General features: G+C 47.0%; 9 protein-coding genes across 9 annotated transcripts; 5 read left to right on the top strand and 4 right to left on the bottom strand.

Moving 5' to 3' along the window:
• Positions 1-945: 945 nt before the first annotated feature.
• Positions 946-4,200, bottom strand: F5B22DRAFT_583460 (DNA topoisomerase). The gene is made up of 5 exons (XM_047973363.1): positions 3,718-4,200; positions 3,467-3,664; positions 3,221-3,399; positions 2,999-3,168; positions 946-2,947 (listed from the first exon to the last, which is right to left on the bottom strand). The coding sequence occupies exons 1-5, from the start codon at positions 3,868-3,870 to the stop codon at positions 1,551-1,553; spliced, it is 2,097 nt and encodes a 698-aa protein (XP_047836456.1). The 5' UTR covers positions 3,871-4,200; the 3' UTR covers positions 946-1,550.
• A 401-nt stretch (positions 4,201-4,601) lies between these two features.
• On the top strand, positions 4,602-5,845 carry F5B22DRAFT_641038 (uncharacterized protein; the record flags this gene model as incomplete). Its single annotated transcript, XM_047977931.1, has 4 exons — positions 4,602-4,961; positions 5,027-5,091; positions 5,150-5,373; positions 5,427-5,845. The coding sequence occupies 4 exons, from the start codon at positions 4,602-4,604 to the stop codon at positions 5,843-5,845; spliced, it is 1,068 nt and encodes a 355-aa protein (XP_047836457.1).
• An 834-nt stretch (positions 5,846-6,679) lies between these two features.
• Positions 6,680-7,781, top strand: F5B22DRAFT_17898 (uncharacterized protein). Its single transcript, XM_047969390.1, has one exon. The coding sequence runs from the start codon at positions 6,856-6,858 to the stop codon at positions 7,243-7,245; it is 390 nt and encodes a 129-aa protein (XP_047836458.1). The 5' UTR covers positions 6,680-6,855; the 3' UTR covers positions 7,246-7,781.
• On the bottom strand, positions 7,409-8,607 carry F5B22DRAFT_17902 (uncharacterized protein). Its single transcript, XM_047969391.1, has 3 exons — positions 8,255-8,607; positions 7,839-8,142; positions 7,409-7,738 (listed from the first exon to the last, which is right to left on the bottom strand). The coding sequence occupies exons 1-3, from the start codon at positions 8,336-8,338 to the stop codon at positions 7,572-7,574; spliced, it is 555 nt and encodes a 184-aa protein (XP_047836459.1). The 5' UTR covers positions 8,339-8,607; the 3' UTR covers positions 7,409-7,571.
• Positions 8,608-8,920: 313 nt separating this feature from the next.
• Positions 8,921-12,095, top strand: F5B22DRAFT_653143 (Ku70/Ku80 N-terminal alpha/beta domain-containing protein; the record flags this gene model as incomplete). Its single annotated transcript, XM_047979691.1, has 6 exons — positions 8,921-9,420; positions 9,472-10,054; positions 10,102-10,496; positions 10,550-10,764; positions 10,819-11,291; positions 11,353-12,095. The coding sequence occupies 6 exons, from the start codon at positions 8,921-8,923 to the stop codon at positions 11,365-11,367; spliced, it is 2,181 nt and encodes a 726-aa protein (XP_047836460.1). The 3' UTR covers positions 11,368-12,095.
• Positions 12,096-12,128: 33 nt separating this feature from the next.
• F5B22DRAFT_17987 (uncharacterized protein) lies at positions 12,129-14,644 on the top strand. The gene is made up of 7 exons (XM_047969397.1): positions 12,129-12,736; positions 12,790-12,839; positions 12,891-13,363; positions 13,424-13,706; positions 13,761-14,144; positions 14,206-14,300; positions 14,356-14,644. The coding sequence occupies exons 1-7, from the start codon at positions 12,377-12,379 to the stop codon at positions 14,379-14,381; spliced, it is 1,671 nt and encodes a 556-aa protein (XP_047836461.1). The 5' UTR covers positions 12,129-12,376; the 3' UTR covers positions 14,382-14,644.
• A 9-nt stretch (positions 14,645-14,653) lies between these two features.
• On the bottom strand, positions 14,654-15,629 carry F5B22DRAFT_583471 (mitochondrial import inner membrane translocase subunit TIM14). The gene is made up of 2 exons (XM_047973364.1): positions 15,181-15,629; positions 14,654-15,052 (listed from the first exon to the last, which is right to left on the bottom strand). Exons 1-2 carry the CDS (start codon positions 15,357-15,359, stop codon positions 14,911-14,913), a joined length of 321 nt encoding a protein of 106 aa, XP_047836462.1. The 5' UTR covers positions 15,360-15,629; the 3' UTR covers positions 14,654-14,910.
• On the top strand, positions 15,611-17,698 carry F5B22DRAFT_583473 (ribosomal protein L24e-domain-containing protein). Its single transcript, XM_047973365.1, has 6 exons — positions 15,611-15,764; positions 16,055-16,095; positions 16,191-16,242; positions 16,645-16,739; positions 16,842-16,947; positions 17,089-17,698. Exons 1-6 carry the CDS (start codon positions 15,760-15,762, stop codon positions 17,390-17,392), a joined length of 603 nt encoding a protein of 200 aa, XP_047836463.1. The 5' UTR covers positions 15,611-15,759; the 3' UTR covers positions 17,393-17,698.
• Positions 17,699-18,888, bottom strand: F5B22DRAFT_583480 (uncharacterized protein). Its single transcript, XM_047973366.1, has 2 exons — positions 18,632-18,888; positions 17,699-18,424 (listed from the first exon to the last, which is right to left on the bottom strand). The coding sequence occupies exons 1-2, from the start codon at positions 18,731-18,733 to the stop codon at positions 17,975-17,977; spliced, it is 552 nt and encodes a 183-aa protein (XP_047836464.1). The 5' UTR covers positions 18,734-18,888; the 3' UTR covers positions 17,699-17,974.
• Positions 18,889-26,808: the final 7,920 nt, after the last annotated feature.

A 26,808-nucleotide genomic window follows, 5' to 3' on the forward strand; every position in this document is an offset into this window, starting at 1 on the left:
TCTACCTATGGGATGCCTTCTTCAGTAGGTATATATATGTAAGTGTGTAAGTCCCTAGTTACCATTCGATACGAGACACGGCGCATGTAGATAAGTAACAGACACGGTGCCTTTTATCTTGTTCCTTTCTGCTGCTTGTTCTCTTTTTCCGTTTTTGTGCCCGACGCTAAAATACCAGGCGAAGATCTAGGAGAGGAATAATGACGCCTGCCACATCGCAGAGGACCGATCACACTCGAGATTTGGGGGGGCGTGGGTTTGATGTAACTCACCAACTCCTTATCCAATAACCACTCTAGCTAGGAGATCATGGGGTGTAGCTCTAGCCCAAAAGACTTCAGAGGCTCGCCTTTGCGACTGAATGCTCAGCACGTTCTCAGACGTTGAACGCTCAGTGAGTGAATTATCCATTAGCCTGCTAAGCAAGCACCTGGCACACTGCCATGCCACTCGGTCAACCTTCAACATTGCAGTGAAACTCCGAGCTCTCGGACTGCGACACTGGCAGAGACTCCGATGGCGCAAATGTGGCTTGCCAGATCGTAGCAATTGTCTACTTTGTGTCCTTCAAATTTAACGAGCTGCCTCTATTAGAAAGTTCAACCGATCTTGACTTCTCTACCGAGTGGAAATCAAATATACATGTAAAATGGTATCTTGTAGACTGCGGGCGTACAAAGTTCCGTAACCCCCGCACATTTAAGAGTGCGTCTCGTGTCTTGTGGTATCTAAGACGGCAAATGGAGGCATTGTGTAAAGCGACATCCACTGCGCGACCTGCTTTTGCTATTACGCAATCGGCTGATGTATGATGATATAAAGACACTCATCTAGTTTGAGGGAGATTGCGGCTAGTTTTGTGTGCCTTTTTTATTGTCTGAGTATGAATAAGCCAACCACTACCGACTTGTATATAGGGCTTTCAGGAAGTCTGAAAAAGCCTACCTTGTCCGCATGAGATCTGTGCTCTGGTTACTCCAAGCGAGCAATGACTCTATCCGTGCTTAATGCACTTTAGTTTATGCCCAACTTACAAACTCGAAGTCCATCTTCTTCATCCTATTTTTACCCCGCTAAGGGGAACTTCATGATGGTACCCTATCAGCCATTGCTATTTCCCCACGTTGTTCACCAATGCATTCCTTGATAGGATGTCCGGGCTTTGTGGGGACGCGGCGCATATTGTTTGGATGCGGATAGTGTCGAGGATAAAGAGATTGGCTGAGGACAGTTGCGACGTGCATACTTTTCCTTCCGACTAACCCAATAATTTCTCCTCTTTTCCCGATAATTCCCATGGCTTCCGGCCACCTGTTGATTCTTGTGCAGATATACCTCAACCAGACACCCACTTAATTTGCACGACAGCATCTATGTTGTGCGTATGACGTACATGCAAAGAACCAGAGCTTGGTCGAGAGTAAGGGCAATCAATGGAGGATCAGCATTGAGGATTGCCTGTTGGGTCAAAGAGTCTCTGCCAGAACCTTGTTTTGTTTGTTGGTCATGAGAAGAATATCACTCATTTGGAGTATCGTCAAAGGGGATGATCAAGTTCCAAATACATACTGCCGACAGGCCTGCAAATTTGTTAGCACTTCCTTGCTTATATTCAGGGCCAGAAAGAGAATTCCTACTGCTTTGAGTACGCTAAGCTTCTGTTGTGATTGCATATAGACGTGCCGATACTGTTCAATGTTTTCGCGTAGGACCACTTCCTTGGTCGTGCGCCCTTCGCAAATGGCCTTCATCTTCAACTCCATCTCTTTGCGCAGAAATGGTTTACCGAGGCTGGTCTCGAAATTCATCCTATCGAAGCCCTCAATAAGAGCCACGCCTAGTTGAGTTGGGATGAAATCCATAACGCCTCCGCGTGCATTGGTTGCTGCTCCTCTGCCCCCTCGACCTTCTTGGCCACCACGTCCTCGTCCACCGCGGTTAAGTCGACCAGTGCGGCCACCATCTGCGTCATCTGCCTCGTCAGGGCGGCTTGTTCTGGGGACAGTCCGGACGTAGTCTCTTTCTTGGATTTTTTGGATATGCTCGGCCATAGTAGCATCGGTGCCAATGCCATTGGCATCCATAAGAGCTATCAGATCTGCCTCGGTGAGATAATTAGGAGGGGCGGTTTTCCCCTCAGTCATTAACGCTTCAGTGGGCTCAAATATTTCCCCAACTGTGAATTTGGGTAGTTGGACACTACCTGTCCACTTATCATACACGTAGACTTCGAGGTAATTTCGTTCTAAAACGACCACCCCGTGGGCATGAAATGACTCTTCGCCATATGTAATATCGACGTCGGTGGCGACACCCTTGGCATCTTCCGAGCAACAAGCTAGAAAACGCCGCACTACGAATTCGTATACCTTTTTTTCTTGTTCACCGAGAACTGACGGTGCAGCAAATGTTACAGGATGAATTGGAGGGTGAGCCTTATCATCGTTTCGTCCTTGCCGCGGCTGTTGAAAGCCCCCATCGACCAAGTTCTGAGCAAAGGCACCCCAAGTATGAGATTGGGTTTGCTTTTGTACTAAAGCACGGAGATTCATACCAGGGTCAAAGCGGTCGGTTTCAGTTCTCGGATAGCTAATAAATCCCTTATTGTAAAGAGCCTCAGCAGCTTCCATGGCTTGCTGACCCGTCATATGTAGAAAGATTGTTGCCATTTTTTGCAGCTCGACTGTCGTCAACGGTAAGGGCTTCCACTTTTTCGTTGGCTTCTCCTGGACTTTGGTAACTTTGGCCTTTTTGGCCGCCAAACATCGTTCATAAAGAATAATAACTGCTGCTCGATCAAACAGCCGGTGGCGAACCCAGCTGAAATGAACGTCAATCCCTTCGCGTTTATGCATGACTTTGATGCCCCAGAAAGGCTCTGGCTTGAAATTTCTAACTCGGAAATAACGGTCTACAACGAACCCCAAGGTTGGGAATTGGCATGAACCTGCAGGGAATGAGTGAACGTTCATCTTCAGAAGCAAGTTTGTAAGCTTACCATAACTGAGGAGTAAATTTTGAAACGGGCCACCGAGAGATCGTAAATTAGTAGTCAGGAATCGGGTGAACGCATAGCCTATTCTCAGGTCAAGCTCTATGCGGGAAGCAACTGCATTAACTTGTCTATGGTCAAGGTTGATAAGACTCTTTGAAGCGTTGATGATATGCCTAGAATAGATGAGCAGTCACGATAAGGAAGGAGAAAGAATAGATGACCCACGCTCTTTCGATGTTACTGAATTTAGCCCGCTTGATTTCAAGGGTTCGGTTTCCTTTTTTTGCAGCCTCGCATATCTCGTAGCCAATATGCTCACCCTCACGATCACAATCCGTCCATATACACAAAGCATTGGCATAGCGTGCCTGCTTCTCGATGTTCTCTGCGACTTTCTTCTTGTCCTATATTCAGAAATGTGAGCAGCCAAATTCTGATGTCCCGATGATACGCGGCACATGGTATACGTACTGCTGCCACAACTACGTTCACAGGGGCATCGAACAAGCGGTCTGGCGGTGGGTACTCCCACTTCTTGTACTCTGGTGGGAATTCCGCAGAAGTAATATGACCAAGAACCGACGTCATGGTGACCTGACATTTGCCCCATGGGCGGCCGAAATCATAATCAAAGACATAGTTCTTGATATACTTTTCCGGAGTATTATGCTACATAATATGAGCAGGGTTCTTTGTGTTTTATTGAAAGATAGGGCACGAACAGTTTGGACCTCACCACCAGAGAGATGACCGGCGACAGCTTTCGCGATGGAAGGTTTCTCGGCTACACATAGTACTCTCATGGTAGAGGTTAATCGTGATAGCGCCCATCGAGCCCCAGAGGCATGGCACGGACGGCGGGAAAGGTGAATCATGAATCGGCCTTAAAGAGACCTACTAGACCCACGGAGGCTCTCTTGTGCGGCTAGCACCAAGCCCAAGGCTGTGAATCTGATGATGATAGAAAGGCTGAGATTGTGATTGTACACGTACGTCCTTTGGGGCCGATTGAAGAAATCTACGCCACCCTTCTCTACTTCTCAACCTGACCAAGTATACGTTACTGGACATTGACGTAATTAGGGTCTACCAAGTGTAACATAACTAGTGCTTCTTCAACGGTTTCAAGGGATTGATGAAGTACGAAGTTCATCATCGCTAGTACGAGAGTGAGAAAAGCAAGGCCAATTTCTAATTTTGTCAACTGTCGCCTACCGCGCGTGAATACGCGCCTTCTCCCGAACACGATTGCGGCTCTTTTCGTTTAGGCGGGTACATAGCTCTATAGTGTATGTTACACCTACTTAGATGAAACTAGCAGGTAGTTTTAGGCATCGTAGCTGGCCTTAGGTGCTTAACCGTAGGGGACATGTTCTGAAATAGGTACATCCCTCCCCAAAAAGCAACGCGCACTGAATTAGGTAGGTACTTAGCTACCTGACAAATGTCTGCGAAAGTTGCGGCAGCGCCCCGCTGCTGATGCATGACGTCCGTCTTTCGTTGAGCTGTCAATTCGTTCCGTAAACAATATTTAAACATCTATAAACTCCCAGTAATGATAATATTTCCAAGGGTGCTGCTATAGATCTCACCCTGTTGATACAAAATGGCCCTCCCAGTGCTCAAGTCTCTCGAAGACTGCGCCGATTTCTCCAAGGTTGTCGAGCCGTTCCTCCCCCAGCTCTATGAGTTGCCTTCGAATGTCGTCAGCACCCTGAGAAACGGCGAGTCGCTACTCAGCCTATATGCGAGCACCAATCCTCTCGTGTCAGGCTTTGCGTTTTCCATATTTCTTGGTGGTATTTTCTGGGTTGCATCCGAGGCCAACCGCAACTACTCTCAGGTGGATCGGTTTTGGAGCTTGTTGCCTACTTTCTACAACGCCCATTTTGCTGCCTGGACACACCTTAATGATCTACCAAGTGAAAGAGTAGACTTGGTTCTGTTCTGGAGTGTTATCTGGAGTGTATGTCCACTATGTCCACTATCAAATTGTCTCTTTAAACCCAGGTTCTGATTATTCCTTTAAAGGCTCGCTTGACTTTCAATTACTGGCGTAAAGGCGGCTATGAGATTGGTTCTGAAGACTATAGATGGTTTGTAGACCCCTCTAGAATACTATCCTCTCTACATTAAAGTCTAACTGTTTCACAGGGAAATCATCCGAGGTTACTGTCACCCGGCAATATTTTTCATATTTAATGCAACCTTCATCTCTTTCATACAGAGCATTCTCCTTTTCCTCCTTGCTGCGCCAACCTACATCATTCTACTAGCATCTAAGATTGAACCAAATGTTGGCACGGCCGATTTGCTCTTCGCTGGCACACAGTTAGCCCTTATCCTATCAGAATGGTTCAGCGACCAGCAGCAATGGGGTATGTTAATAAACCGTAACCGGAATGAAGAGCTCGTAGTAACACAGATATAGATTACCAGACGGCCAAGAAGACTTATCAAAAGACAGCCAAGATCCCTCGGGGCTGTGGGCTCACCCAAGAAGACCTGAACAGGGGATTCATCACATCGGGGCTGTGGGCATACTGCAGGCACCCAAACTTTACAGCAGAGCAAACCATTTGGCTTGTTATTTATCAATGGAGCTGCTACGCTAGCAACGTCCCGTACAGCTGGGCAGCCTCGGGTCCCGTGTTTCTCATCATGCTTTTCCAAGGTTCCACGTGGCTTACTGAGCTGATTACTTCTGGAAAATACCCAGAGTATAGAGCTTATAAGAAGCAGGTCGGTGGTCTCCTGCCAAGTCTGCGACCTTACAAGCCTGTAGTAGCTATGCCAAAGATCATTCGAACAAGCGACCTGGCCAAACGAGAGAAGGCAAAGCAAAAGTAAGACGGTATATTCAGTGATGGCTTGTGGCGGAGCTAAGCGCCTCGAGTCGAGGGAAGAATCTCATCAGCAACCTAGATCTTCGAGGCTGGGTTCTGACATAAATATCGCATCTAGTATGGTGTTATCTAACTGAGATGTTAATGTATCATGGAAGTTTCAGAATATCTTGTGGCTACTGAGTAGAATAGACAAGGTCGAGACGGGGGAAGAGGTCTATGCCATTGTGGGAGTGCGAATGGTGTACATGTATGTAGGTTGTTAGAGCATCAAAAAAGCTGAAGGTGCTGTATTGTACGTAATAAAATGGTGGTGGTAATGGCAGTAAGCCGCATGGGTTATCTCCAACCACATAACTTCAAGCCCATGGCCGGATCCCCAACTCACCTTCGTAAAACCTCGTCAAGTATCTGGCGTATATCCGCTCCTTGATAGTCCGATGCTGCTCACGTTATTTCGCATCTGACTAAGGCAGTAGTGTATTGTCCAATACCGAACCAACAGAATTCTGAGAAATGAATTATGAATGACCATTGAATGGCTTAGTGCCGCACTCAAATGAGTGATCGTCTCCCCTCCTCTGCCGTTAACAGCCAGCCGAGCAGCATTCGGCTGCTCTTTGAAGATCAGTAGGCACGTGACCCACCACCACCTCCACATATCGGCGCCGAGCTGAATCACGATTTGCTTAGTGAGATGTACTTAGTGCAGTAGTGAATCGTACAAGGCAATCTGGTAAGCGGATCCGGACCCTTCATGGGGACCCTTCATGCAGGTAGTCCCTCCATACCGCTTGTTGATCGTATGCCAGTGAGACGGCTATTCGCCTTTGGCATATTTCATAAATCTACTGAATAACTACCCTCTTCCTCTTTTCAATCTCATACAACTCCTTCCAGTTTTAGACCAACTTCTACTAGCATATCACGATTTACTTTTCAACCCAGTTTGTACCGTCTCGCTGAGCAAAATTTCACCGCCGAGCGGCTTCACGACCTTGACAGCTCAAAACAATGTCAGCTTCCGACGCTTCAGAAGGCTCTACCAACACTGCGCCTATGCGGCCCTCAGAAACTGCCGCTAGCTACTTTCCTAAAGATACTACAGTGTCGACGATAGCTCCTACGCCATCTGCCGCTTCGACAGCTGAGACGTCATCCGGAGACAGCCCTGTGGCTTCTTCTAACCCCCTGTCACCAATGGATCGGGAATACGCGGAACCGTTACAGGATTTCGACATCGCACAGCAACTTTCGAAGCAGCCTGCGTACTGGTCAATCCAAGGCTGGTTGCAGCGTAGCGCAAGCTCGGAGGCACGGCCGATCAAAGAAGATGCAGCCGCCAGGAGACGGAAGTTTGAGGAAGCGAAGAGAGACCTGCTGGCTTCGGCTGGACGCTTTTAACTGGCCCCTGTTGCAGTAGCCCCTGCTTGACTACTAGAACCGGAAGTTGGCAAACAGTACGACTTCATGAGAATGCAGCAATGAATGAATGTCATTGCCCGGGAGGCAATGAATATACCCCAAGGGCGACGATCGGTGAAATTTCCGAATGATTGTTGCTGAAAAGTATTCACATCAGACGATACTCCCATAGCTTATATCATCACCAACAGTAACTTTTATAGAATTTGAAGATCTTATATCGTGAGATGTCAAAGGTATGACGATATATATCTCCTTAACTCGGTGACTTAGCGCATATCCTACATGAGCGGGAAAATGAGATCTTAGGCAATTCTCGCAGATAGGTGTACACCATAAACCACTGTGGCGATGAAAGTGACGAGGTTAAAAAGTGAAGAGTAACCATGAATCTTAGCAAACTTCTTGTTCAGCGCTTTCATGTCTTTGGAATGTGTCGTTTTCTCCCAGCTCTGTTTGCCGTCTTTAACCTCTGTATCACATATAATCGTCAGCTACTATGCAACTGACCAGAGAGGTGCGTTACGATTCAAGCATCAACGACATTGAAAATCCGGTAGAGAGGCGCGTACCTTGTTCCCTTCGCTGTGCAGTGATTTTATTCGTTTCGGGCAAAAAGTAAGCCCAGTTTGCCAGACCTGTCACAAACGCCGCGGTCAAGGGTGCTAGTACTCCCCAGCGATTCGCTGGGTGCAGGACACCGCTAATGCCCTGTGGCAATGCGGCGAGGCGCCCGGCTCCTCCGGGATATGTAAGTGCGAGGACGACAGGTGCTACAGTTTGAATCCCGAAATAGGCGGGGAAGACAGCTCGCTGTAGGATGGCAAACTGCGGCCGTTGTAGGACTTTGAAGGAAATGATCGAGTTGAGAAAGGTCTGAGCCGGCCATTGTCAGTTATCATTAATGACACGACCAATGCTACAGTTCCGGCTAGGGAATACACAGCAGACGTAGCCATAGCATGATACGTCACCGGATTGCACTTACATGGAAGAATTGTGTGCCTAACAGCGCGCCGTACGATAGGACATGGTACGGAGCTGGGGAGAATAGAAGAGAACGTTCAGGCATTTTGGGCTTTCGTGTTTTTAAAATTTAATATCTATGGCTCGAGGAGATGAGATGAGTGACAGAGAGAACTTTGTAATTTGCAGGAGAACAAAGTGAAGAGAAAACTCATGAGATGGCGTTTCATGACGAGACGACTCTATTTGGGATGCTGGTATGGAGTAGGATACCTAGATACCTACCTAAGTAGTATTTAGCCCATCCTGCCCGTCTAGGTAGGTAGGTGGATAGCGTGCTTGGGCCACCTTGATCCCTACCTAGGTACCTACAGCCAACCTAACCAGTAGGTATGTAGTACCTATTACTGAAATACCGTAGGTAGTCAAAGTATGCCATTAATGACGGTCACGTGTTGTCGCGACTGCCTGCTCGTGTCCGCCCTTGACATCGCGATGACTTGATCGCGTTCTAGGCAGCTCTCGAGGTGGGGCGTTATCTTTACAGTAGTCGACGTGAGACAAGGTATTATTAGCCGTTTCTCTGTCTCTCATCATGAGCTGAATGCAGTCCAGATTATCTGGTTGACCACATTCATTTTGTACTCACTTGTCTTCACAAAATAGTCCGCTATCTACTGCGCCCACGATGGCTGACAAGGAAGCAACCATCTACCTCCTCGACCTGGGCTCGTCGATGGCTGATTGCCACAATGGCCGCACTGAGTCGGATTTAGACTGGAGTATGCGCTACGTTTGGGACAAGATTTCTACCACTGTTGCAGCTTCGCGGAAGACTTGGAATGTCGGTGTCATTGGAGTCAAAACAGACGAGACCGACAATCCATTGGATAGCCAAGAGGGTGGAGGCGAAGGATACGAGCATATATCGGTCCTCCAAGAACTCGGCCCAATGACCATGGGAAGCCTCACAACCTTGCGTGATCGTGTCAAGGCTAGCGATACGCAAACTGGCGATGCCATCTCTGCTATCGTCTTGGCCGTTGAGATGATTGAGAAATTCACTAAGAAGTTGAAGTACAACCGGAGAATAATCTTGGTCACTGACGGCGAGGCCCCTATGGACAACAGTGATATCGACGATATAGCCGAGAAAATCAAGAGGTCTGGTATTCAACTCACAGTCTTGTTGGTTCCCCGTAATTTCCAAGTATAATGCTGTGTGCTAACCTCGGATAGAGGTGTGGATTTTGATGATTCTGAGTATGGTTTCAAAGAAGAGGACAAGTCTAGTATCAAAGAACAGAATGAGGTGATCCTGAGAGATCTGGTGGAGAAATGCGATGGCTTGTACGGGACTATAGCCGAAGCCATCGCCGAGCTTGAGACCCCAAGAGTCAAGTCTGTTAAGCCATATAAAACTTATGACGGCCTACTCACCCTTGGAGACCCTAGCGTGCACGAAGATGCTATGAGCATCAACGTGGAGCGGTACTTCAAGACGCATAAGGCAACGGTTCCCCCCGCTAGCAGGGTCGTGATGAAGACCGAGTCTAGCACTGATCCTTCTGGTGCTACTGACGGTGACGAAATGCAAGGGGTTGAGCCCACGCCAACCTTCTCTGCGGTCAAAGACGCACGCACGTACAAGGTGAATGATCCCGACGCACCTGGTGGAAAACGCGACGTTGATCGCGACGACCTAGCCAAGGGATATGAGTATGGAAGAACTGCTGTGCACATTAGTGAGTCAGATTATAACATCACTAAGATCGAGACAACCAAGAGCTTCAGCATTGTGGGGTTCATTTACCAAGAGAAGGTAAGAGATCAAGATTAGATTGCTGAGCCCTATACTAATGGTCTTAGTACGAACCCTTCCTGAATATGGGTGAGACCTGTATGACAGTGGCCCAAAAATTCAACGATGCAGCGGCTTTAAAGTTATCGTCTCTCATCCATTCGCTCCATGAGTTAGAGTCTTATGCTGTTGCACGTATCGTGACGAAAGATGGCAAAGAACCTGTTCTGATCCTGTTAGCGCCACATATCGAGCCCGATTTCGAATGTCTTTACGATGTGCCGCTTCCATTCGCAGAAGATGTGAGGAATTATCCGTTTCCACCTCTAGACAAAGTGATTACTGTCCAAGGGACCACAATCACCGAGAATCATAGAAACCTTCCTTCCTTGGAGCTACAAGAGGCTATGGATGATTATGTAGATGCAATGGACATATCTTCTTGGGGAAAAGACGATGAAGGGTGAGTAATATATGTTTGAGGGCGCGTGTTTGGATGCAGCTGATTATCACTAGTGCTCGTACGATAGAGTACGCCGCAGTCGAGGATCTCTTCAGCCCACCGCTTCACCGCATCAACCAAGTTATTCGACATCGTGCAACTTATCCAACCCAGCCAGTTCCCCCGACGCCTGCGATCCTTCTCAAATACGCAAATCCGCCCGAAGATCTGGTAGCGAAAGCCAGATCGGACCTCGAGGATCTCATTGACAAAGCTAGTGTTAAGAAAGGTGAGAGCAGTTTAGCAACCTCGGTAATCATGCGGTCAATTAACATTCGCTTAGTACCTCCCAAGGCACAGGGTAGAAAGGCGAAGGGTGATAAACCTAAGCCAATATCAGGTCTTGATATTGATGCCCTGCTTAAACAGCCTGAGAACAAACGGGCTCATATCAGCCCTGATAAGGCAATACCGGAATTCAAGCAAAAGGTAGAAATCGCCGACGACCAAGCCGACATCGAAGATGCGATGAAGCAGATGGGTGCTATCATTCGTGGCATAGTTACCAAAAGTTTCGGCGATCAGGACTACGAGCGTGTTGTGGAGCACATTGGTGTCATGAAAGAAACAGCGATCGACTACGAGTACCCAGACTTGTTCAATTCGTTCATGGTAGACTTCAAATCCCGCCTCTTATCGGGTGAGTTTGATGGCAATCGTAGGGAGCTGTGGTGGAAGATCAAATCCGTCAAATTGGGTTTGATCGATGACAATGCATCTGAGCCTTCCAAGGTGACACCTGAAGAAGCAGCTGCAGTGAGTAATACCTCATCTGAGACATCATTCCTTAGGCATACTGCTGACGTATGATTGATAGTTCTTCAAGACGTAATGGCCAAGGAGAGAGCGATATTTTGTACCAACAATGTATTTCTAGGATGTCCCGAGGGTCGTCGGGATACAGGCGTCTCCAAACTTCTAGCATACGAGGCTGCATTAATTACGTAGAAGACATGAAATGTGTAACGATCTAGGATCAATCATTCGGGATTACCGACCGGAGCAGAATTAAGTAAAGGGGTGTTGTACTACGTTCATACCTAGATATGTAGGTATCCTGACGGCTATCTCCACCGTATGACCAACAGGGTATACCATATAGCTAGCATCGACCTCAAAACCTCAAGACCTATCCATCCCCCACGAGGTGATTGTTCTGCGACTGGTAGCGAGTCAATGGTCCGACAGCTTCGGGTTTGGCAAGTGCCCATGACATCCTCACGTGTATGTCTTCTCTTCCCTCATTTAGATGCTACAAACAAGCAGATACGCCGTTGACAGATGGAACTCTGCCATATTCTCAGATAATGTAGGGAGGCTGTCTACCCGTATGTACCACGCACCCGTGGTAGGTTAACCGGGTTCCCCTTACAGCTACATGTTCATGCAGCTTCAGCACCTGATCAGCTATTAGCGAATGTTCCGATACACAGGCTATCAATGGGAAATACATCAATAGGGAGGCAACACATACGTGAATGTGGGAACTCGTTGTTGCTCTTTCCTAGTGCTACAAACAGGAAACAGCTCCCAGTCCTCAATAGGTCGTGACTTGCCGCAAACAAGGTCCGAGCGCCTCTATAATCGAATCAACTTCCCTCATCCTCTATAAGACGAGGTCGAGGTCAATGTCCGTCCAATTGCACTTTACCATTATCATTCGCTCCGAGTTCTTGTCTCAGATCAGACCGTCTTATCCATATCACCAGCTGTTTGCCTACCCTCAAGCAAACCTTTCAAGTTGCCTCGTTCGCGATATATACTTAATATCCACGGATCATCGCCACCTTCAAGTTTACTCAGATCCGACCTAAAGTGCTATTACAGTTACCGATACGGCAATGGCATCCGACCGCACGTATTGGGATCCTGATGATAGCGATGACGAAATCAACATCTCGATGATCCCAAAAGCACCAACTCCTATTCATCCTCCTTCTAAGGAAAGTAGTGACGCCCGCTGCCCAGTACTGACTGATAGTCCTCGCTTGGCACCGTTACCAGGACCACCGGTGGGTGAGAGTACCGAAGCCTCAAACATTTCACCACTGCGTACCCTTCCTGCAACTTCTGATACTATCAATCCTATATGTCTGGCATTCGGGGATATGTCTGAGAAGGGAACTACCTTTATTCCTTGGAAGCTTGTGCGAGGTTATCCTCGTATGTACATTGGGATGAAGAAGAAAAACCAGCAACGGGTACGTAACTCAGAGAAGGGTGAGATATTAGACTTTGTTGACTTCCAAAGCAGATTATCGAGGTCTTTAAGGAGGCTCTTTTGGAGGACCGTGACTGGGACGTGTATGTGACCACTAATCAATTCTTTGAAAATATACTGATTCTCAGCTGTAGCTTTGCACAATGCGACCCCACGATCTCAAAGATGAGAAATCTCCCGTTGGTATTGGTTCCTACTATCCAGTTTGAACAATTTCTAAGTTCCATCAATAACCGTATTGATGAGGAGCTCAGTATTCCCAAGGGGAGGGCCGGGGAGCTATTCTTCCTCACATTTGGCGAATGGGATACACCACGTCCTCGCTTCCTGGGCCGGGCTAATAATGCTAGTAGCATCGATAGACTTGAAACGCGTTCTCTTACGCTCCCAGCTAATGACCTCAGCCATCTAACCCATGCTTGCTATCAGATGTATCAAGAGAAAATGGATGAGATATATAGTTCATTGACTAACGCTAAGAACCAAAAGAAACGAGAGCGGGCTATGAAAAAAAGACGTGAGAGAAACAAAGCTAGTGGACGTATGCTCAAACGTGTACAGAGATATCTGGGTCTTCGCCAAGCTACGTCGCATGTATCACTCAATAGTATGTTTCGTTTACCACCCCTATCCACATAGAAGTAGCTGACATGACATTGCGGTTCAGAACCACTTAGATCTTGGAGTACCTCGCAGCCCGCCCCCTTCAAGGCCAGAGAATCAGTTCGTTTTGTTTGCGTCGACATCGAGGCATACGAAAAAGATGACAGAACTATTACTGAAGTTGGGTTAGCAGTATTAGATACCGAGGATCTTATTGATATTCCACCTGGCGAGAAAGGCGAGAATTGGTGTTCATTAATCCAACCCTACCACCTCAGAATCCAAGAGCATCGCTATCTTGTCAATTCCGAATATCTCCAAGGCTGCCCGGACGCTTTCAATTTCGGGTAAGCTGATAACCTCTTCGAAACTATGAACTACTATTGATTGACAAGCAACAGCGAATCCCAGTTTGTCCCACTCAAGGAAACCCACAAGGTTGTGGGTAAAATCATCGGCGACAAGGAGTCTGGAGATCAACGGCCTGTTATCATTGTCGGACACGAAGTACAAGCAGATTTAAAGTTTCTTTTGAAAATAGGGTATAATCCTTGGTCTGAACCCTTAATCGTCGATGAAGTCGATACTAGGGACTTATTTCAACGCATAAAACGCAGCACGGATGTCCGTGGCCTAGAAACGATGTGTACTGAACTGGGCATCTTTGGCAAGAACTATCATAATGGCGGAAACGATGCGGTCTACACATTGCAGGCGATGATTGCCATGGCCATTAAGCGGACAGTTGAGGGTTCGGGGAGAAAGGAGGTTTCCTCCACTCCAGGGTAAGTAATTAAGGATTCAATCACCCTAAGCATTGCGACGGCTACTGACCTATGATGACAGTACTGACGAGTGGAGTGATGGAGAAATGGATGATGGTGGGTGTGCTAAGAGATCCATGGCACCTGTCGAGACAACGCGCGCATCCCACTCTGAAGGTAAACACTAGAATCTAAGATGGCAGTAGGGATATGCTAATCATGATGCATTTAGATGGATCCCTGGATGTGCAATGGTAAAGGGCACCAACATTCGTTGTTGAATGATGTCTCGTTTTACCATCTATTGTCTCCCTAGTGGTGTTGATCTGCAGGGCTCAGGAGCCCTATTCGGAAGGTAAAAAAATAAGGGGCTGCCATGAGGATCGCAGGATGGATGTGTATTTGGGGGTTAGTATCGTTATTTGATATGAGCCAGTACTGGAGATATACCTACCTATGCTGTTTGCATTAGGTATCTAGCATTCAAACCCATTGTAGTATCGATATCACAGCGCAATTGAAGCGAAACAGTCCTTGCGAAGAGTTGAATGTATTTGCAGACCAGAAGTGAAGTTTATACAGTAAAGCAAGAATATGACGCCCCAGCGATATTCATCGCACAAACTTATTGATGACCCTTTCGAAACGCCATCGCTCCGTGAAATGCTCCAATACTATACAGATGTTGATATAAGTCGCTCATGTTCGGCAACCCGTCTCATTGATTGGCCAGTGCGCTTTTAGTGATGACGAAAAGAAGCAAGTTCTCCAAATAATCTTTCCTGAACTAGTTGGCATTCTTCTCGAGGAATTCTTTAGCTTCGTTGACCTTGGTCGCAAGGTAGGGACTTCCACCTCGATCCGGGTGGTTCAGCAGCATCAGGTTCCTGTGAGCCTTGCGGACCTTGTCCTTGGTGATGGAACTCTCGCTATGGTATTCTGTTAGCGGTCTTTTTTTCCTTTCTCTCTTTCCCATTTTGTGTCTAGTAAACCCTTTTACTTCACAACCGTTCGGTGAGAACCGGAAAAGGTTCAGGGATTGAAGCTCCGTACGTACTTGAGGGCTAATATCAACGAGGCCTCTTTCTTCGTCATTCGCTGCTCAAATCCGCCTTTGTAGAAGGCTTTGCCCATTGCGCCGACGCCACCGCGCGAGCGCCGCCATGCCACGAGGCCTGCGCGGCCGAGGAATGCAGCGACGGCTGCACCACCACCGATCGCGAGCAATGAAACCATGTTCCTTCTTTCGGCCTTTTGTGTCGCCTGCGACGATTTTCGAGAGGGTTTGTCGCTTAAGCTGGAGGAGAAGCAGGGTAGAGTACGGTAGCTTCAATTTTCGATGCGCCGTCGGGTCGGATGGCGGCGGCGGCGACTCCACTTCGCTCTTCGGCTTATCTTATCTATGATAGGTGCGCTCCTGCAGGGGACCTGGCACTAGACGAGCGCTAGTAGTATCGATAAGTCTCTCGACTCGAAATTTTGGATGAGAGCAAGCTTCGACTTCACCCCACCGCCCAGTGCTTTTGCAGAACTGCCACATCCAAGACGCTCGGGTTCTACCTTGGGCTCGAAACCACCGTTCTTTTCTTGACCGACGCGACCGAGACTTTGTTGGCAGAGAGCCTGTTCTATCAAGATGAGGTAGGTTTTTGAAATATCTTATATATCGACCTACGGCACACACGCGATCTTTGCGAAGCGAGATACCACGTCGGAGGTCGGCTATGCACTTATGTCTTGCCTTGCAGAAGGAGAGAGTAGCTATCGTTCGCTGAGAAATATTGTGCTTGCGCAAAGACTCAAGATCGGTTAATCGAACAACATCGACTCGCCGCTTCAATCACACGACGTCCCATCGCTTTTCATGCTTCCGAGTTCCTGCTATAATTAATCACTACGTTCTGGTTGCTGACTCGGCTTCTTCATCACAGGGTTGAAACCTGCTACTTCTGCTCGCGGCCCGCCTATCCAGGTACGAGTCCCCTGAACTGAAGCCTCTACTCCTCTATCCGACCGAGCATGGACCTATGTGGTAGTTGAGACTAGTTGCTGACTAGAAATCTTCAGGGAAGGGTATGCAGTTTGTTAGGAACGATGGAAAGGCGTTTCGGTTTTGCAGGTACAGTCCCATTTCTACATCTACGCCTTCAGCTTCATTTCTATACACAGACATTTGCCTGGTGAGACAAGTTGGCTTGGAGGAGGTTTCCTCTTGAAGCCTTAAAGAGAGTTGCCAAAAGTTGTTCCAGCATACCTCTGTCATTGTAACGTGCCACTTGACGCTTAGGATGGAGGGAGCCTAATCTTTTGATCCATGCTATATCATTCCAATAGCTGAGCGGCAAGGGATGTGCTACAATAAGACTAGATTTGTATGAAGTCTTACAAGCTGGTATCTTAGTATTGTCGCCTTCTAACTTCAAGCTGGTCCAAACATAGAGCTAGCCCCTATTATTATTCTTTGGATAAACGTCAATGCGAGTCTCATATGTGGGGGAGTATTTGCTGACATATGTTATAGGTCAAAATGTCATAAGAACTTCAAGATGAAGAGAAACCCGAGAAAGCTGGGTTGGACAAAGGCCTACAGAAAGGCAGCGGGCAAGGAAATGACTGGTATGTGCCTTTTTTCAGTCCTATTTTCACTTGACTAGTTGCTTCTTCCTGTCTCAGGATCCACATCCGTGTCGAGCATGCTACTAATACCAGATCCTATAGTGGATTCCACTCTACAATTCGCCCAGCGACGAAACGTTCCCGTCCGCTACGACAGGACGCTTTGGGAGAAGACTATGCAAGCCATGGAACGCATTCAAGAGATCAGGTAAGATATTTCCAAGCTCGATCCCCAGTTTAGCTTTCTCTGCGGCGAGAATTATCCGAATAAGATTATCTTGCCTCGAAGACACCCAATCCGATCTTCGAGCCCGTCTTCAAGAGCTAGATTTGTTAACTTTCTTTACAGACAAAAGCGAGAACGCGTTCATTACAAGCGAAGGATGGCAGGCAAGCGTGCCCGCGAACTTGCTGCCGACAAGAAGCTTGTGGAGTCTCACAGCCACCTGCTCCCTCGGATGCGTGGAAGCGAGCGGAGACGTCTATTGGAACAAGGAGTGGCTCCCGAAGAGATCGACCAAATGGAAGAGACACTTCCTACCGAGACAGCCAAGGTGCAAGGCAAGGAGAAGCAACGCCAGAGATTGCGGGTCGATGGTGGAGTGGAGTTTGTGGGAGAGGGAGACAATGGTATGGATATGGACTCGGAATAAGCCTGCAGTTGTCGCTGTTCATTGGACTTGATCACATTTGGGCAAGATATCACGGCGTTATACGTTTTAATTGCGGCATATCATGGCGTTTTATGGGGTACTAAACAATTGCTGAGAAAAAAACATACCTTGCTGGTTTGAGTCAGCCAAGAATATATTGATAATGGAATGAGTATAATCTTGTGTGGTAGCCATGTTCATTCTCGCACAATTATGTTTCTGCGCCAAGAGCTATATCGTATCTAGAGATGGTGTAAACTCCTCGTTGGTATTATATAACTACGTCCAGACGAATGAATTACTTGCGTTTCCAGTGGCACTATTTTATTCATCATTTAGTACATGTATATTTTTGATTCTACATATTGCCACAAACAGAATGGCTGGCAAGCTCGTCAGATCTGCACAGACCTTATACCAAGGAGACCTTAGTTTATACTCACTCACTCATTCTCAAAAGTGCCGCTCACCGAATAGTTATGTAAAATAACCTCACTTATTATTACCACTTCCCTATATGAGCAAAATAGAATTTCAAAGCTGAATCCAACACACACACACACATACCCACATCCCCTTCCCCTACGCATCCGCCACGTCATCCTCAGGCTTTCGTCCACGCCCAGGCTGATGCAAATGATACGTGCGCGGCGGCGCTGCTAAGCTGGCGCGAATCTCCTGCGCGATGCCGGCGTCGAGGGCCTCCTTGCGCCGCACTTCCTGCTCCTCTTTGGCACGACGGGCGGCTTCGCTCTCGCCGCTATCGTAGTTTCCCGCCCCGCCGCGGCCTGAGTATCTGGGCGCTGATGAGGCCGGTTTCGGGGCTGAAGATGAGGGAGGGGAAGAAGTAGTGGTAGGGGTAGGGGTAGTAGTGGGAAGATCTGGGGTCACGAAGTTGCCGGCGCCGCCGCGCCCTGAGCGCATGTATGTTGCTCCATCTGCGCCGGCTGTTGATGCGCTGCTGGATTGGAGATTGTTGGGGGTTGTGCTGTTGCCGTCTTGTTGGGCTGGTACCTTTTGCGCTTCTATGTCCTGCGTGGGATGTTAGTTGGGAATCAATCTTCTGGCCTGGCGGGTAAGAAATGGATGCGTATGTGAGTAGGCTAAGTTATGGGAAGATATGACCTATTGCGTATGTGTGTAACTAGATATATGCGAAGAGGTGCATGGGGTAAGATTCTGTATCGACATGATGGATAAGATGAGAGACAGAGAGAGAGACAGATAAGACGGACGAACCTCTGTCTTGTCCTGCTTCGCGGCATCCTCGACGTCTTTTGGCGAGTAGAAGTTCCCCGCTCCCCCGCGGCCGGTTCGCAAGTATGCATCGCCTGAACTCATTTTTGCTGTTTACTTGATCACTATTTGCCCCCTGGATTTTTGTTTTGGTTATCTCTACAGATAATTAACCTCGCTAGGACCAGTTATTCGATGACGATAGATTCCTTGTTGTGGAGAAATTGTCCAAAGTCCAAGACGCGGCTGGTTGCCTGGCTGCCTCAGACGTGAGAGATAGCTCCCGTCGATAAGCCTCACGCACTACAACCTACCCGGGAAAAAAGGCTGTTCCCATGCTTCTCTCACAAACAAGGACTGAAAACTTTAAATTCTAACCACAACGTCACTGTTTCTTCATAATTGAGTTACAAATTATTTTACACTTTTCATTACCCTCATTGAGATAATGTGATGCTTTCCAGTAGTTTTTCCAGCGTTGGTATTATTGATAAGGGTTAACTAACTGTTGGATTATCTCTCAGGGCCACCGGTAAGTTCTGAATATCATGGAATATGGAAAGAGATATGCCAACTTATATTCCTGAGCTAACAGCCTTTGAAGTTATAAAATGGATGAGGTTGAAGGCCGGTTTCTTGGCGCACTGGATAAGGAAAAGAAGGCTATTAATCTCTGGCCAGCTAACCTCCCAGAAAACGACATACAATGATACTCTTCAGTAATATGGCTTAAACAATTCTTAAAGTTAGATAACTTATACACTGCCTACCGGACGTTAACTTTACATAGACTTGGACATGCACACAGACTTTCCTTTCATGTATGTTATACTCCGTATTGGTAGTTAGACTCGACACCTTTCGTTTTCGATGCGATTAGGTCACAAGGGATCGAGTGTCGAGTTCATACAGCGGCCACAGCCTTGTCCGAAAGGGGAGAATCCCCAGTCACCGAGATCGAAATTGGGACTGGTTGGGTATCAAACAGGTAATCTCACTATTTCTCACTGTGGCTATGTCTAGGTCCCATGAATTTGTAAAAAAGGCATACACCATTGTGCCGTGTCAGCTTAGCCAGCTTTCTAGGCTACCATATTTGGGCACGTAGGAGGTCTCTTTCCACATGGACGAGAACTCATATGCTTACAAAGAGTCACGGAATAATTAGGCAGCGGGTGGTTAATTATGAGACAGACTAGGAAATAGCTATATGATTCATCAGTAAGGAGCGTTAACGATTGTTGAGACCCGAGTTCCCCGATTCTGCCATGCAAGCGGGATCTTTTGCGGCTGCCTCTAGGCTTCATCCGTCTAGTGCAGCGATAGAAGGTTGTCACGATCTATCTGAACTTATCCCGGAACAATCTACAGTACCTACTTACAGGTATCCTACACAGTACGAACAATGCTCATCTGTCCAATGCGCCCAGCTTCATGGATTAACATATGGCGGGATTACCTGGTCGTGGGAATCAAAACTATTCAATATCGTGCCATGTTCTCCATTTTGGATCAAATGCGGCTAAATTTTCTCCAGAATAATTTTCTGGGAGCGAATAAGACGATGATGGGTTGAGCTACGTAGAGAATGCCTTGGAAGTAGACGGCCGCCGGTTGTATCGTGAGGATCGACGCCGACGTCATAGAGGGGCAGTAAGTAAGAGGCCCACTGGCTCCATGTAAAGGCGGGTGCTTCTGAGCTTCCTGAAATAATATCCCAACCGGTTTAAAAAGTTGAAGAGAATATTAGAAACAGCAGGCAGACAGCACACTGTTGTAACGTGCTGTATAGTGTATACATAATATAAAATACTAGCTTGCGTAGCATGATCGGCGAGATATTACATTCCTGAATGGGATCATTCAACGTGTGTGCTGTGGGTTAATGCAATCGCTACGAAGATTCGCTTTACCATGACAAGATAAGCGGGGTTTCTTGTTTCTTTCTTTTTGTCCTTTTGAGAGCGGAGGTATTATGTGAGCCTCATGCTTAGGCTGTTACATGGAACGCCTGAAGATCTAAGTAAGTCTGCCTATTGACGTTAAGCGAGGATTAATAGACTCACAAGCGAGCGGGAGGGCATTACAACATCCATCTTTGGTAGCAGCGACAACACTGCTTGCATTCTTGTCTTTTGCATCCTAGGCAATCCTTACGTGCACCATGGTCAGTCAGAGCAGGGTAGTATTGTACCTGCATTAAACATACTCACGCAGAAAGTGGTGAATTGCGGCTCATTCTTGAGTTCCTCTCATGATCCTGCTCCGAAAACCCAGACTGTCGGGAATGGGTGCTTGTCGCGTGGCTGGTGTATGATCACGTCAGCCATCAAAAGCTGATCTTGATGGTGGTCAGATTCCGCGTACATGCACGAGGCACCGGGTCAATGCAGCAGATCAAGATACCGGTTGAAACTGCATGAAATACTGCTCTGTAGAATTGACCACTCGGTGCCGAAGATAGTTGTTCCACCTTATCAATATTGTTTTGAAGGCGCAGAGCTGAGATGCTGCTTCACCCATCAACCAACCCATGTGTGGGCTAAAGTAGATCGAGAATCATGCCTTCTTACAGACTTTGTCCACTTCTTCCTTGAAGTAGATCGTACGCTGATCAGTTCAAGCCTTAAACCTACTGTAGCTAGGTCTGCGTACCTCAGCCCTAAATTAGAAACTCTAGTTGCCTGACAAGCTTGACAGATGACCACAATGGCCATTATGCTTTCGGGTGATTTCCTACTTTGACCACCCCCTACCTGAATGACTGACCAGCTCAGGACAGTCTACGTACAAGTCGTCTTAGTCAGTGGTGTTCGCTAGTACCGCACCTCCCAGAGCCAGGCAATAGTCAGCTCGGAGTACATAGTCGATAATATTTGCACTCGTATCCCAACAAGGTAGAAAGAAGGTCCTCAGTGAGACAGACATATTGGTCAGCGGATGTGCTGCCTGTACATGTAGTGCGAATGATTAGTCTACACTAAATGTGTTCCTTCACTCCCCATATTTGAAGCACAATAGCTGTGTAACAACTGCCCAAACGAGGATCCGTGCAAATTGTTTATTGGTGGATTCCGAACCAGACACTTCGAGACAAGCCTTTAGGGTTCGCCCTCACTTGTGACATGGCGATGATGGCGTACGTATATAGTACCGTACTGGTGCAGCATTAGCCAGCAAGGTTAGTACTGGGGCGAATAGCCATGTTCGCCTCCTGCCCACCACCGGAGCATAGCCCGTGACTTTCAATCTAAGAGCCAAGGACACGTTTAAGTACTATGTAAGTAGGTCACAAGAAAAGATGGTGTGTAGTCCCACAATGTAGCCGTAGCTTGATGCTGTAACTCAGCAGGGTCCAGATCTCTCGGTTATCATTACGGGTGTAGCGTAGGAACGATTGGAAGTCGAGAGGCGACACTGATATTGTGATTTGTCGTACAGCAAATTTGAAATCCTTCAAGCTCGTTTCAAACTTCTTACAGGACTCAGGCAGCGTGAGTACATGCAGGTAGTCGCGACATGAACTAGGTAATTGAAGAGATATCGGCGATATCTGTAGCATACCTACATTAGCTACTCGTACGCTTATACTATTTATTCTACTTATTGTATCTCGTAGCGTAGTATCGGTTAGATAGTGGAGTTCCTGACTATAGTAGGACGTGCGACTCGGGGATATTTATACAGTATACGACCCCTCCAAGTGAACTACAGTAAGTGCATATATGTGGTAATAATAAATTAGGTATGCCAGGTCGGAGGATTGCGTGCCGTCTTGCTTTGTTACTGTAATTCGGAGCCTGAGTTACATGTCGGTAACCTGCCTTGCTCAGTAGTAGATAAATGATACATTCAGTGGTGGTTCGATTTGGCAGAGGTGTGAGCGTAGTAGACATACTTAAGTACATACGTACCTAGTACTTAGTATACAGATATATCAATCCAACATTGAATCCTTCCTGCCCCAGCAGCCCCCAATGCACGTAACGCGAAGGAGATTTACCTGCGTCAAAGATGGCGATTTTACACGTCGATCATTCAAAGCGCCGCGGCAGATGGTGCGTGAACAGATGTTGCTAGTGCTAGCCAGGCACGGGTGGGTTTCTCCTGCTGTAGGTACGTGTGTGTATTTCCCGATCCCAGCATCACATCTCGATCAACGGGTTTTGCAGGTTAACAGGGGAATTTTGGTTTCTTCGAAATTTTTTTCTGTGTCTTGTTGGTTTCGATGAATTTGCTAGAAGCTAATAGAAGCGCTCGGTTGCTGCAAGTGAGACACAATTTTCTGTCACATGCTCTGCTTAATCTAATGTATGTTAGCACCAGCGGAGTGATACAAAAAAAAAAGTTAATATGTTCACGGGTATTTGACCTGCCTACCTCGGTAGCCATACAGCATTTTTTACTATCAAATAAGCATTTACTTGTATACATAGTACTGCTTGTAGAGCACAGAGTAATACAACATTGCATTCGCATACTATCTAACGCTTCTGCATAGAGGTGTTAATTAGGGGACGGTATGGTCCCGAGACCATCTTATAATGATAATTCAAGACAAACTAGAGGGTTACCTATTCGAGATTCGATGTGAACGGCCGAAGCTACCCATCCGTCACATACTAGGTATCGCATACGGTACTAGGTACTTAGTGCTGCCACACGCTACCTTCATTGAATGTTGCGTGGAGGATTGGACGGATAGGTAGAGAGGCGAGTTTAGACGGAAATCGGCGGCGATCCCCTCGACTACCATCTGTGATACCTAATAGAAGACTCGGACAGGCAGGACATGCATTTGCTTAGTTTGAATTGGATTGTGGTGCCCATGGATTTCGCAGCGGTTGTACAGTTGGCAGATGAAACTCAATTTATCCCTGCTTAAACAAATGCTTCCGACCTGTATCGCTGTTATTTCTCATACCATACCTATGGCACAGTAAGACCACCAAATTTGGCTTGACTAGACGCAGCACCCTACATACAGTACACTTTTATGTGTACCACACCTTCTTTCTTCCTTAGTATACGTGAAGCTATCGCCTCTTTTGGCAGGATAGGAATCTGCATCGACTGATATGCCACGCTAAAAGGCGACAGTAAGCTATCCGGCCATAGATCCGTCTTGTCCTGGGCAGAAGTCCTGGATGAAGAGGTGCTAAAGGCTGCTAGAGGTGCTAGTTCAGCCACAAAGCACACAATCGGAACTTTCTCCGGTTTTCTTGATCCAGGTCTGTCCAGGTTTCGATGGATAAATACGTCCAAGTAAGTGGTGAATGTAGTAAATCGCAGGATGGACACCAGCAGCCTTGTGACTTGTGACCAACACGGCGACGGTACAGTACAGTAGTGCGCACTAGTGCCAGCATAGTACTCTGTAGATAGTGGAAGTAGGGCAGAGTAGGGGCCCGGTAGGCGTCTGTAGTCGTGGATGTCGACACTACTCCGTACGCTAGAACTTAGAGGGGCTCAGCCACGATGGTAGTACGGTCGACTAAACATCCCACGCTTGTACCTTCTCTTGGCTCGAAACATGGCATGCCTTGCTCGCATGCCATTCCGAAAACGTCATGTCAGGCCATCTCCAGGCCAATGTCATTCTCTATTCTCCGAATATTTGGTTGTATCTGTAAAAACCAAGTGAAGAGGAAGCTGGAATCACGGCAATAACAGAGAATGGACATGTGGTGGCCGTCTCAGCCTATAGTCCAGTACCGAAGCCCTGACAAGCGTGTAGGTGCCTCCACGTTTCTCGTCGCATTGCATTGCATAGCATATAGCATAGCATAGCTACCTAGTATACCTAGTGGTAGACTGAGGGATAGTTGCTTTTGGATTCTAATAAATTCTACCAGTCCGCGTAGCTCCAATGAAGGATAGGAGAGGAAGCTCATCCCTAACCAGACCTAACCTATTGGAAGGGGTGGTTGACCTAAATTAACTCGGTACACGACACTGCCGAGAACTGCCCTATTGTAATGACAGGCGTAGGAGGAGGTAGGTATGCACTCAGACACCGGTAGGCCAACTAACATGGACTGTGCGAGTACAGTGCGGTATTAGTACTCGGTGCGATGCGACATGATGGCCGGAAAGGACGGGGAGGAGAGCATGCTGTGCCGGCGCGCCAACTCAGTTGATGAGGGGTGGTTGCTATTAGTTGACAGTGCATTATATTGGCATGTTAGGAAAAGCGCACTGTATGAATAGGGCTACACTGCTCCGTGTGGTGGTAGAAGTAGAGGTTTCAGGACAAAGACAAATAAATACAAAGAGAAGAGGGCAATTCCGCCGCTTATCTAAAGTATAGTACTAGTTAGCTCGTATCGCATTGATCTCGTTGTTGAGTTGTTATCAATGTTGTTGACTCAGATATATCTCAGAAACATAATTCTCGCAGCGACTTCGGATGTGTTTAAACCCTAATACGGTCCGGTCACGAATAGTCATATTGCTCGGGCAAAAAGATGCCAGATAGATGGGAGGGGAGGTTATGATACAACCCGATTTGCTAAACAGGACCTAGTATGGGTAATTGACACGTTCTGATATTGAAAAGATGATGTTGTTTCAAACGGCTAGTCGTCTCTTACCTGTAATGCATCCATTAGATACCTGGGTAGCTAAATGCCTCTGGTATACACTCCTGTCATCATTTTTATAGTCGTGACCAACCATACTAAATGCGTAATCTACAGATTGTCTAATATCTGCTGAGTGTAACATCTACCTACCGATTTCTTCACATCAAGCCATTGCAGGTTTGTGTGCCATTATAGGTAGGCATATCTGAAAAAGGCCCAATCAAGGATTTAGGACGAGGCTCTTCATCCCTAATTGGCCAAGGAGGCTTCTTCAATAATAAGTATGGAATACTGAGGCATTGCATTCTTTTATTTTATTTGATTTTCGAGTTAGCTGTAGATAGATGGCTATTGTACGTGTAAGTAGGTACCTTAGGTATGCTGAAGAACTCAATGATCTGCAACTCTAGCGCTTCATAGTCCGTCATATGTTTCCTGTAAATCAGGTACCACTGAACCGAAATGATTGATTGATAAGCTTCTACCTACCTAGTTACCCTCTTCTCCCCCGCCCTAGTAAGATGGATACAAGACAGCACCGTTATCTCTTGCGAACATTTGAAACAGGCGAGAGAGATATCTAACTGAAGACACAGAAACAATAGCAAGCGGACCAAAAAAAAAAAAAAAAAAAAAAAAAAAAAAAAAAAAAAAAAAAAAAAAAAAAAAAAAAAGCCAGTATGTGCCAAGAAAGGCAATGATGACAGGCGTTTCCTCATCGTGGCTCTTCATGTATCGACCTACGTACCCTGTCTCCAACTTTTAGTCACGAGGAACAGGCGCTGCACATGATTGAACCTCGCTCCACTATCAAACACACCCCCATCATCTGGCCAACCCGGCCGCGCGTTAGCTAGGTCTAGGTACTGTAAGGGAAACTTGGTAGAAAGGTCATGAGCCTCTCGGGGTTGTCTACCTACTTGGTATGTATTACCTAACCTAGGTAATAGGTACATTATATAAATACCTCGGCAGGGTATTCTTTTCTGCTGCGCACCGAACCAGCACTACCTATTCTACCTCTGCGCCCCCTATCTGGGTAAGTCAATATTGAAGTAGCGTAGTGGGTTGTAGCCACACGGCGACATCTCCGGAGAATACCGACTGTATGCTCAGTACCCATATCCCATATCTAGTTGCTAGTTCTATTCTGCATATCCGGTCAGGTCAGTACTGAGGTAGGCAGGCATACAACAACAAACATACACAGCATAGTGTATAGGTAATAGGTTAGTAGGTACCTAAGGAGGTAGGCATCTGAACATATTTCACAGCCAGGAGATACACGAAGAACTTACTCCGTCTACACTACAAATGCATATCGTGTAAGCACCAATAGGCCTATCTTTAGAGCCACACAAAGCACGGGGAAGTCCAGTCTAGCCCATTCAGAGAGGGCCCCATTATTCCCCATGCGTATCTGTAAGTAAGTACTTAAGTATGCGCCGGGGAGTGTAGGTAGGTACAGAGTACGTACCCAGGTGGTAGCGATGTCTCCCCCCTTCCCCCTACAATCTTCCCCCTTATACCTACTACATACCTCATGTACCTAACCTGGCAGGTACAAATAGTGTCGTGTAGGAAGTACCTACAAGC

This window comes from Xylaria bambusicola, assembly GCF_022495145.1.
Source record: "Xylaria bambusicola strain CBS 139988 unplaced genomic scaffold F5B22scaffold_1, whole genome shotgun sequence".
Classification (NCBI taxonomy): Eukaryota; Fungi; Ascomycota; class Sordariomycetes; order Xylariales; family Xylariaceae; genus Xylaria; species Xylaria bambusicola.